At 36.2% G+C, this 12,728-nt stretch overlaps 1 protein-coding gene across 2 annotated transcripts in view; it reads right to left on the reverse strand.

Annotated features, from left to right (window-relative positions):
• Positions 1–579: 579 nt before the first annotated feature.
• LOC139687862 (sortilin-related receptor-like) overlaps positions 580–12,728 on the reverse strand; it is a 56,019-nt gene continuing 43,870 nt past the window's right edge. The window contains exons 29-34 of one of the 2 annotated variants that reach the window (XM_071585195.1): positions 12,217–12,476; positions 9,650–9,954; positions 7,436–7,632; positions 4,713–4,913; positions 2,362–2,376; positions 580–1,474 (exon numbers count right to left, since the gene is read on the reverse strand). In XM_071585195.1, coding sequence (XP_071441296.1) covers positions 1,413–1,474; positions 2,362–2,376; positions 4,713–4,913; positions 7,436–7,632; positions 9,650–9,954; positions 12,217–12,476 — 1,040 coding nt within the window. In that variant the 3' untranslated portion in view covers positions 580–1,412. The remainder of the gene's footprint in view (positions 1,475–2,361; positions 2,377–4,712; positions 4,914–7,435; positions 7,633–9,649; positions 9,955–12,216; positions 12,477–12,728) is intronic. The other variant, XM_071585196.1, reaches the window with a different exon arrangement.

Raw genomic sequence — 12,728 nt, forward strand, 5'->3', positions numbered from 1 at the left:
ATCATTTAGTCATTTGGGATAGCAATGAAAAAAATTCATACTGAGGATGAAGACATAGCAAAAATATGGAATTTGGAGGACTTTATGATGCAAAAGAAAAGCAAGCAAGAATGCAGGAAGAAGATGATAACGCTGACCATGAAGAAATACTTTGAAGATTATATGAAAAGAGAAGCCTACAGAGGATACTGACAAAAACAGGAAGATAGCTGGAGATATCCAGGGGTACAATAGCTAAATGAAGACCATAATGGAAGGACAGTGGAGAAGAACAAGAGGGGTTGGCCAAGGGCCAATTAGGAGGTGCAAGCAATGGAATATATCGTAGCAAAAACCAATGAAGGAATGACGAGATTGGCTGATTGGAGTGTGATGATTCAGAGAGATGCTATGAACACATCCTTGGATTGCTAACAGATGATAGCCATGCATTTCAAAATCCAAGGCACTCATTTCACAACAGTTTTAATTTTCACTTTCTAGGCAGAATATAACAAATTTAAAATACTTAACTGATAACTTCCAGCCTTTAACAGTTATATAATTCCAAAATTGCACTTCGAAATGATACATCTCATCAAATTGTCTGAACTTATTTATTGACTGTATTTTATATGCAAAGAGTAAAACGAACTCAAACAAAACAACACAATGTTGATAAAATTTTAGAGAACAGCTTTTTAACATACACCAATCACAACCAAACAAATTACATAATATTCATCAAAAATGAAACTTACACAGGAAATATTATTTGTACAAAAAGATTAGGAACAAAATGTATACTTTTTGGTCATACAATAAAACCGAAAACTTCTGTCAATGCCAAATCCTAAATGCCCAAACTTTGTTATCACTCGTCAAACTTAATTTAAAATGTGGAACATAAATTTATAAGGTTGAGACAAAATATTCAGAGTGGGTTGGTAAAAATAAAGCTGGTGTAATAAATGATTCCTACAAGAAATATCGATCAAAATTACACTCACAATTCCACTTTTGATTTGATTATGGCAATTATATCCACACTATTTGATAAAGAGTCAAAATAATATAAAAATCAACATTCAAAATATTTACATAAAGTATGACATTCAAGCATATGACAGAAACAAAAAACAGTTTCATTGACAATAGGCAAACAAAATACACATCAATTTAAGATCTGTACCATTCAACTCACACTAAGCACATGGATAACTGATCAGGTGACAACTATAGTGTCTGTCAAATAGTCTTTTCAGAAGGAATTACCTGCCCTCCCCAACTTTAAATCTTATCTGGCAGACATTAGTAATAACAAATTCATCACTCAATTGTTTCAATGGGTCCCAATGTGAGAAGTGCTGACCTCCACGAACCTCTATCACAGTGACTTGGACATCTCACGAGGACATCCTTTCTCTCACTCTTCAAGCAATCACCAAGGGCTCATCATCTGAGAAGCCACGAATCACAGGGGAGTCTTCTTCATCTGCAAAAAGGGTCAATGCATCATGCACATAATGCCCACTTCAACTTAGATACACCTCTCCAGAGACAGACAAATCATAATTCGAGTAAAGAAGAGTAAAAATGGAAATAACCATATTGACCCAGAAAGAATCTTAAAAGGAATCATGATGAAACAATCTCACTGAATTTTTTCATTCAGCTAGTTAATTTGTGAATATAAATATTTTCAGTAATTGGCCACAAATGATTTGGGATATGATAGAAATAATGGACAGAAAGAAAAATAAATGAGGAAGTGCCAGGCATGGTGGGGGAGGAGAGGGTATTGCTGGGAGAAGCCATAAGGAGAGAGTAAAGATGGATGCAGAGTGTTTTGATTGGCAATGGAATATTGAAGACTGTGATAGAGAAGAGCATAATGAAGTAAGAAAAGTAGGGGGAGGAAAAGGATAGGCGTGTAGTGTCAGCTGTGTGTTATCAGATGAGGCTAAGAAAAGTAGTGGTACTCATTGTGCATCAATCTAAAACCTAACTTAAACAGTAGACTACCAAATTATGTTAGTAAATGGGTTGGGACACAGATGTGACACAATACAAGCCAATAACAATTTCAAATTAAGAAGCATACTTTGAAGTATGACCATGTTTGTTATTATAAATCAAACTTTGAGTTGAGACAAAATATGAAATTATTTAAGGTGTTCTTTTTCACTTTATCAGAGTCAGTCATTGAATACACCGTATATAAGTGAAACAGAGTGATGCATGCATTACGACAAAAGTAAACCATCAAAAGTAATTTCCTCATGCAATGTACATAAAACATAAAAAAATGCATGCAAATGTAATGTGAAAGATTCCTCCATGATGGGAAGTACATTTTGGAAGAAATGCTATTCAGCTTACCAATGAAATCTCCGACTGCAAAAAGAGAAAAACAACAAAAGTACCATGATTAAGCATGTCAAGCAAGAGGAGCAAGTGAATTTTGTAATTATGATTTTGAACTACTCTTGTCATTTTACTGTCCAAAGTATTGAGGACAATTGCTATTAAGGACTAGTTATCTTTCATATTTCAATTATCGATAGCATAACCAAAACCAGATATTTCAATTATTGATAATATACCCAAAACCTAATAGCTGTGGTTTATGTAATGCCAACAACTGTTGATTCAGTAGTGATGGGTTGGTTCTGATAAGCAGTTCTTGGCATTTCTGGTTCTTGGATCTAGGTACCAACAATGAGATGGTGGTATGAAGTAGGTACCTACTACACAACTGTTATGGTGGCAAACACCAGTATTTTGCACCCCCCATGTGCTCACAGCACTTTTTGACTGAGACCAAATAGGTTATAGCCAATTACATATCAAAGATTTGTTCTGTTCCTTTTTCATTGTCAGTCTGCATGCGGCCTTCATCTCAGAAACAACACCCCCTCCTAACATAAATACATGGACCACCTATGAGAATCCTTCAGAAAACATTGGTACCCAGAAGACCTACTCAATAATAAAATTCTCAAACCCTCATCCCAAAGAATTTCTTGTCTCAAAACAAATGCTACAACCTAATCACCACTTTCTTCACCAGAACTCACAAAATCAAACATAATACGTGAAATCTACCCAATTATTCAAAACAATCAGTCTACATTGTCCCTCGTCATCTCCTTTTAATGCCCAACGAGCTAGCGGGACATCTGCAAATCCACACTATCTTCTTTGACCCCCCCCACCTCCCTTACTACAAAATCCCAAATGAAGATTTATTTATTTGCCACTTGCAACTCCAAAAAAATATTAAGTACTACCTCTCCTGTAACTTCTTCACTGCCTTCAATCCTACCCCACAACAAGCTTCTCTTTATCTCTGTATACTTCCTTTCTCCCTTCATTCTGTCCAACATCCCCATCACACTAATACCTTTTCCTCCCCAATATTCTTCTCTCTATCACAGTCTTCAGCATCCCATTGCCAATCAATTTTTTTTACATCCATTTTTCGATCTCCTTATGATTTCTCCCAGCAATCCCCCCTCATTCCCCACTTCATCATTTGTTTTCCTTTCCATCCACTACATCTTCTCCGACCTTCTCAATGTAAGAAAGAGTGCATAAAGAAAGAGGCAGTTCTATTGGAATATCAACAGGGCCCAATTCTAGGATCTATGTACAGTCATACCCAACTGATTTTTAGTTGTTGGACTAAAACAAAGCTGAAGCTGTCAGTGCAGATTGAGTTATTGCACCCAAGGATAGTGTGTAATTTCCTTAGGTAGAACTCAAAAGAAACCTGAGGAACAAAATGAAATGCTTTTGCCTTTTAAGAAGTAATTATGTTCATTATGTTCTACCAATTGGATGGGAAAGTAGAATGTTCTATTTATTTCATGATAAGACTTTTTGTTTTAGGGTAAGGTGTAGCATAAACATGTAACAGATGCCAGCCTTGCATGAACAGAAGCTGAGGTGACATGTGAGTGGGCAAGGGCACATTATCTATTGCAATCTGTCATGAAGTCTTTCATGTCAAAGCAAATCCACAAAATTTATGAGTAGTATATTTTATTTCTTAACTAAAAGGTCAAAACAGCATTTTTCAAACACTAAAAAACTGGTATTGCTATGAGGATTTTTGGAATTGAATCCTCCATAGTTTATTCAAACTTAAATATTAATTCTCAACAAGAATTGAAGATTATATTCTATTGTTTCAGGCTTCACTTTGTGGAAGTATTTAATATGCATACTAAAAAGAAAGACTCGTACTTTTCCAAGAATTGAAGATGCTGTGGGTGTTGCTTGGTTATGGTCTCATTCACTAAATGTGAAGTACCGTGGTTAAGGCCACAAAAAATAATGAACAAACTTTCATTCCTCTAGATAAGCCTAATTTTTATAAGCAGTAATTCAAGTCCAAGATAAGAAAGAAGAATGAAATAGAAAAGTGCGGTCTCTTAGGCTGAAGGGATGAAGGACCTATTCTGCATCACATAACTGTTAGCAGAACACAAAAGCTTCAAGTTGTGCCAAAGGTTTTATATTCTACATTATTATATCAAACATCCTTACCACATTATTGAAAATCCATAGTGCACAAATTTTACTGTAATAAGTCATTAAATTTTCATTTAAGAGTTAAACCAGAAATATATACGATGTGAGGCATTAAATTTTCCAGTAAGATTTACCGGCATCTTATCTATCTTATTTAAAAGAGATAATGCATAAGACTACGAGACTCAACTCACCCAAGCCATCCCCACCAGAGAATGTGGCTGCTCCAGATCTTGTGTCATAATGGCTGTTGGCAAATGAAACAAACGAGCGCTGAAGCCTTCGGTGACGCAGTATGAGGAATGCAATTACAGCTGCCAGCACGAGGACTACGCACACAACTGGAATGACAACACTGACTAGGTTTCCAGTCGACAAGACAGCTGACCAGGTGCCTGGAAAAATAAGGAGGGAGTGTATTAAGGTTCTGGAGTATAACAATTTACCACTTAAAAACCCATGAAGGCTGACCTCTATAGAGACGGAGGAGATTAAAATGCAGGATAAATTGTAAGTAATCAAAATCCATTGGCATAATTCCTACTTTGTAAGTTGGTAAATTACATTATTTTCAAAGGAGACAAGATTTAAAAACTGTGCACATCTGTATAATAATCTACTATTCCCAAAAGGGGAATGTGACAGGGGGGCCCCTAAGTTCAAAGGCCAATTAGGGGTACTTGCTGTGGCAGAATTTTGGCTCTAATGAAATAAGTGGGTAATTCAATAAGCCCTTGGGGCTAATTAGAAAAACAAATTATTAGGGTAGATTTTTTTTTATTTTTCAACACTTATCTCCTTTTAGCTTGATACGCTTTCCCCAGAATAGCTCTAACTTTTTTAAGCAGCCTAAAAAGTAGGATTTTGGAGGGTCCTCGAAATAAGCATCTGTGAAGGTGATGTGAATAGTTTTCTGCATTTCTTCAAGTTTGAGAATAAATAAAAGTTACTGTGCTCTGGCAAAATCTGGTGAATATGGTGGATTTTGCAATAATTTTAGCTTTTTTCAATTATTTTCACTATTGAAACTGCACAAGTGTCCACCTGTGCATTACTTTGGTGGACGAGAATTTATTTTCATTTCCAAATGAGGACTTTAGGCTCAATTTCTTCGCTTGACTGGTGCATAATACTTTCCATTTAATGTTGGCCCTTTTTGCAAGTAATTGATGTAGATGATTCCATGGGCATCCCAAAAAACTGTGGCCATCATCTTGTGAGCCAATTTTACCTGACTCAGTATTCAACAATAATAATACATTTCATTTGCCCCAAGATCATAATACAAAATACCAGGTGCCAAATTCATGGTTTGCATAAAAAGTATCAGGAAAAGTTTGCAAAAGATTCAAAGGCTCCCTGGTAGGTGGATTCCAGAGGTGCTTCAAGAGAACACATGCAAGCTTCTTTGATGGCACTTGGGGTGCCACAGTAGTGTCCTTTGAGGGAGGATTTCACTTTCAGGTATACGAAAGTCTGCTGGTACCAAGTCCACACTTTAAGGGGTTTGGGGAATCGTCATGATGCCGTTGCAGAAGGTCTTTGCAAGCAGACACTTGACTTTGCTCTTGGTCATCCATCAAGACCTTTGGGACGAGTTTAGCACGGATCTTATGCATCACCAAAATTTCAGTGATAATGGTGGGAACTGTCATCTCATCAATGCCAATACAATCTGCCATCATTCGCACACTTAACTGACGATCTGAATTCAGCATTTCACACACATGTCAAGAAAACATTGTTACCGATACTTTTTACACAAACCTCGTATAGTGTTAAACAATGCCACACCATAGCATAGTGAGCTATAGAGTGCTCATGGTTTAGTCCTCAATCGGATGTATTCTGGTACTTTCCTAATAGCAGATGCTGCCATTTTGAGTATATTCATTTAGTGGCCTATCGTCCAAAGACCTATTACACCAAATAATCCCAATGCATGGCACTGACACACAGCTTACAGCAAAAAAACTAGTCAAATGACATCCACTTCATGCAGAAAAATGTACGGTATGAAGAGGATGGCTACGGTAGATAAGGTAGAAACACAATATTCGCAATAATGTGTCACAAGTGCTGATAGTGATGCTGTTGAACCAGTTACAGAAATATTTAAACCATGGATGACTGAATAAAATTAATTTATTTTAGATATCTGATGCAGATGAAAGGGCCCTATACTAATGAGGTTTGACATGCAACATGAAAGCTTTATTAAGTGAATTCTGGTTTCTCAGAAGAAAAATCGGCAAAGAACTTAACTTGTGAGCTAACTCTGATTAAGTTTGAAGAGTGCTGTGATGGAAAAATATCAAAAACCTCAAACTCTGAGGAGGCTAATGAATAATCTCTCTATTCCTTCTAACTTTAAATTCAGGTATCTAGAATATAATTCTGTAGATTTAAATTCTGTGGAAAAGTACGGCATTTATTTCATTGGATGGAAGGATTCTATAATATTATTGAATACATGGAATACAGCATGCAATAACTTTGTTTTTGTCTTCAAATCAGTGCATTGTATATTTTAAATTGTATTTCATTTGTACTTTGATAGTGCTATTGTAGCATGCCTTTTGCGCGTCCCCCTTTTCGCAACTCCATACAAATATATTTTGCCTAATGATAAATAAACCTACAATAACTACTAATTTCCTCCCAATCCTGTAATACCTAATTTGGCACCTTTGTTAACTCTTGTAACTCACAGGCTGTTTGCACTCAGTTTGAAGCAGTGATAATTGTACAACCATTATTCATGGCTATCTGCTTTCCTACACCCATGTTGGAGTGGCCAGGAAATTGATTGGGATCCAGGAAAACATCTATTCAGTGACAATTTAAATAGTGCATATTTGCATGACTAAAAAAAGTTAAGGTAATGTAAAAACTTCACATTTCTGCCTTCACTTACCTGCTGGCATTTCAAGAGAGTTCACTTCAGACAGAATTGAGTGATAACCATCAGGCGTGACCAACTGAACTGCTACAGAATAAATCGTTCCCTCCTTCACATTGTTTAAAATGAAGGGAGGACCAGATGAGTCATACTGCTTGGCTGTGGACATATCGACATTGAGCCCCTCCGAAACATACACTTTGTATCTATACCTTAAAAGATAAAGAGATAAAATAACTTACTAGGCTGTTTAATATAAACCATTTAAAAAAATTATAATTAAATTTCCTGCAAAAATTATTATTTTCATCCAATGGATGAAAGTTTTATACAAACCACAAAATAGCAAAATAAACAGGCAAAATGAAACAACATTATATGTAGAAAGTGCATGCATATGAGAGTGAGTGAGAACATTACAGAGTAAAAGTTAGTCCTCATACTCTGATGAGGGTGGCTGAGAACCAAGATATTAAGCCAAAAGTGAGGGCATTAAAATCCCCTTGTCTGTCTTAACAAATCACAGCCCAAAATCTAACCTTACAATAAACCCCTCTTCGATTCTGTATACTTCCCTCCTCCCTCTTATGTCCAACATCCCTTTCCTATTCCTGCCCCTTCCTCATTTTCTTAACATCCTCCCTTCAGCATTCTACTACCAATCAGAATGCTCTACATCAATCTTTCCTGCCTCCTTTGAACTTCTTCCAGCAATCCTCTCTCCTCCTCCATCATACCTAGCACTTCCTCGTTTGTTTTCCTTTCTGCTCACTTCACCTTTTCCACACATACATTTCAAAAGCATCTAATCTACGCCTATCACCCTGCTTCATTGACTATGTTTCTGTGCGGTACATTTGAACACACCTTATCAAAGTTTTGATGAGCCTTTTTTAACATTTTTACTCAAAGTCCCTGTCATCAACTTCCTCCTCCTTGTGAAAGCTTTGCCTAATGCAATTCTTCTTCTACTGGCTTGACTACTCTGACCATTTTGATCCAAATCAATTCCTAGATAAGAAAACTGTTCCACCTGCTCTAGTTTTTGCCCACCCATTTTAACGATTAACTTAGCTTTTCTCTTTCTCAAAAACCATAAAATCCTTATTTTATTTAAATTTATTATCATTCCATATCGATCGCACTGAATTTCTAATTAGCACAGCAATGCTTGCAATCTCTTGGCTGACTGAAAAACTAAAGCTTGATCATCCGTATCTGATTTTATGAATCGTCCACCAACTTTCATTATTATCTCCAGTCCTTCCCATGCCTCTTATACCATTTCCTCCACATTTACGTAGAGTAGCGCAAGTAATAAGGGACATATCTGCCATACACCTCTTCCTAACAATGCCCATTCGGATCCTTCATCCCTCACTCTCACCCGCGCAGTCTGAGACATGTAAAGGTTGCAGATTAGCCTCCTATCTCTACAATCTATTCTTATTTTCTGCAATATACTCAGTTTTCCCAATTCATTCTATTATCAGCCTTTTTGAAGTCTACAAAACAGGCAAATACGTCCTGATTGTATTCTATATTCCTCTCCATTAGTGATCTCATTACTGCAATGGCATTGCACATGCCTCTCCCCTTCCTAAACCCAAACTGATCACACCTTGAGTAATCGTTTGGCCTTCTCTCCATCCTCTTATTGATGCTCCTGAGAACCATTTTAGCTGCAACACATTGCCTTTCCCTTTTTTGGGATAGGAACTAACACTGATCTTACAAAGTCTTCCAGCTGATTTCCTATCTCATAAATACTATGAATTAGCCCATAAAAACTCTTCCTCCCACATTTCCTTAAACTTTTAAGTAGTTCCATGGGAATGTTGTCCATCCCTCCGGCCTTCTTTGATTTCAATTCCCTCAATGCCCTTTCTATCTCACCATCAAGTAGAGAGAGCATCCCAGATGAAAATACTTATAACAGACTTATTGCGTTAAATATGTGATATCTACATACATGGTTACACACATACATGCGTCTACATATATGGTTAATGAGGTAAATATTGAATTTGACATTTTCTACTTTTGCAATAAATTTGTTTTTAAGTGATATCTAAGGATTAATCTCAATCCTTTCAAACATACGCATGGGTAAAAGAAAAAGCATTTTAATCTTATCACTGAATTTTACCTTGTATTTTTAAAACAAGTTTGGCAATAGTCACCAAGTTAAAAGAATAGGTCACAATGACACCCATCTTCTGTACTCACTCTCCTTCTTTGATCTGCCGTACGATCTCCTTGTCATCCTTCCAGTACACTATGTAGCTCCCATTGCGCTCAGGAAGTACTTGTATTTGGTGCGGTGGTAAAATTGGAGGGGCTGTGTAAATATATGGCTTGCTGGGCATTGACAATCCTACTGTCTTCCCAGCGCTAGAAGAAGGCAAAGTTTGAACTTTGAACTCATAATGCCCTCCATAATGGCCCTCCAGCCGATGTTCCATTTCAGTCCTTGCCGTCGGTGCCAGTGAGATATGTGTGGTCCACTGGTGGGTCAGCTCCGTAACGGTGATCTATGCATTAAGATAGATTGTGCATACATAAAGAATGGTAATCACTTAACACATATATTCAATCATTTTTTCATTTAACCATATATTCAACACAAGAAATTTACTAAAATTGACACTTATTCAATGCTGTGTTGGCTGAAACAAAACTTCATGAATGACTTTGCAAAGCCTGTACTGCTAATTTGTGGAAAGTTTTTATAGTATCATTTTTGGCCATTATTTATGGATAAAAATGAACACAAGAGTCATCATTTCAGTTTAATACTTCAGTGAAAATAGAAAACAGAGCAGTAAATAGCACCAATAATTTTTGTGCTGAATACACAATTAAACAAGAGACTTTGTGTAAACAAGATGAAGTAGGAAAAAATGAAATTGAAAAGGGTAAATAAATAAAATTTGCTTTGATAGTGAACTTATACCTAACCATATCTTTAAATCATAAACTATCAAATTCTACTTCCAATTGACAAACAGCTCGAGAGTATATACTCCTCTGGTTTGCTCCCTTCTGGAAGACATTCATTGACCTAGTTCCCTGTTCTCTTCCCTCTCTAAGAATAGGGAGATGGCTACTAGACTAATTCCACTTTTAACACTAATTCCAAAATAAAAGATTTTATCAAATCAATAACCCTGAGAATCATGGTGTCATCATAAGAGCCAACTTTGTTCCAAAATTTTTACTTTGTCCTCAATTAAATATTTTTACTTTTTCACCTCATCTTTTCATTGTCAAGCAGGATACAATTTGCAATCCCGAGTAATTTAGGACAACTTAAAATATGAGAACCTGAGTAACCTCATTATTTGACTGGTGCAAACAGTTATCCAAATTTTTGTTTGGCCTTTCTCAGGTGTTTTTATAATGTACACATTAGCATATAGTCAGGCAATATATTCATTTCATAACCCGAATCTTCTATTGGCAGACTGAGATTACTAGTTTAAGTATTTCAGATTACCACCTCTAGAGGTGTGCTTTGTGCTGCCCCACCATATTAAAATTCTTCCCTAAAACCATTCACATTACTCCTCACTGTCGTCTTTATTAAGTATAATGTACAAAATGTCCAAAAAATTTTTATGAACAAAGACTGATGCACATTGTTTTAGCAGGTGATTTTTTTAATCAAGCACATAGTGATGCAAATATCGGGAAAACAGGAAATAAAATCATGCAAATTCAGGGTTCCACATACATTGGAATAATAGGAAATTGTATGGGATGTTATAAAAATATTGTAAATTACAGGAAAACATAAATTCTGACAGTGAAAATATGGGATAGGTTATAACCCCTGATCAAGGACATTTCCACTGCTTGCATAAAATTATCCAAGGATCCTAATTTACAACTTGATTTCTACCAACTGAAAAATTTGCAAAATTTTGTCCATCGCATTATCTCTTTTATCGGCTAATTCTCGTGACATGCACCTATCTACTCAATGGCTCACAGAATTGCCGGCAGACTTTTGAATATTCTCATACTTAAGTTACCACCAGCAATATTTTGAGTCAATATCAAGACCTGAATCACCCAGCTGATTAAGAATTGGTGACTTATAGAGGACAGGGGCAAGATCTATTGATATCCACACACAAGTGAATGTGTGTGTGGATATCCACCAATATTATGACATTCTTGGCAAGTAAATTTTTTATATACAACTTTTAGGATAGCTATATGCAACTCTAGAGTAATATATATATTGTAGATGGCAAAAAATATACAGTTAAAAAATTAATAAATGAATTGATTTTGCCTATTCATGCTTAGAGATGGTCCATTACCACAATAAATTTAAACAGGCCTACATAGAATATTTTCAAAAATATTAAATTGAATGAATGATATTTCTAAGGGTACATGGCTTTTACTAAAGTTACAAGACATATTTTAACTGACAAATACTGAGAATAAAGAAATTTGCAAATCTCCTTGATGACCCAAACATAATCCGTTTGGATAAATACCGAGGAGCAATTGTTCAGTAACATTACAAGTGAAATGCACAGTGGCATTTTACATAAAATGTACACCTTTCTGGGTCATTTTTAACCATCATCTAATGCCAAACTAGCATGCACATTGAGACAAGGAACCATCATGAGTCATTCAAGCTCTCAAAACTTTATGGCGTTAGATGCCATATCTCTACATATCAATGATGGCTAAAGCCATCTTGTCTATGAAATGGTTATGGAATAATGTAAGAAAAGTAACTACTGATACACAGCAGAAAACATTTAACATACCATGTAACCAATCTCTCCATTCATTTGAGGGCAGGATGAATCCCATGTGACAACCATTATGGTTTCATTTTTAGGATCGGCTGTCACTTTCAGGTTCTTCGGAGGAGCATACTCATCAAAATGTGTGATAACACTTAAGGGGTGGCTCGAGAGGGGACCACATCCCAGAGGCCCCACAAGCCCCACGTCAAAGACATAAGATTCACAGGCTTCCAGCCCCTTCACAGTCATGTTCAGGTCTGAAGTGGTATACTTAGGACCTAAATTTTTTAAATGCAGAATAAAGTGTAATAATAATTGAAGTCTGATGTGGGAAGCTATTACTTTTTCAGTTAAAAAACTCACTATAAAAGTATTATTGTAAAAATATAAAAAAACCACAGTGGACAACCCGAAGGTCTGTGTGATAGGTGACGGAAGAGTTCACCCAATTTTAAGTCCAACGACATGAGCGATTCACATATCAGAATAGGGAGGCCAGTTTTTTTCCCTGTGCCGCCAACATTTTCCCA

Source organism: Hetaerina americana, unplaced genomic scaffold, assembly GCF_022747635.1.
Source record: "Hetaerina americana unplaced genomic scaffold, ioHetAmer1.1.p SCAF_2, whole genome shotgun sequence".
Classification (NCBI taxonomy): Eukaryota; Metazoa; Arthropoda; class Insecta; order Odonata; family Calopterygidae; genus Hetaerina; species Hetaerina americana.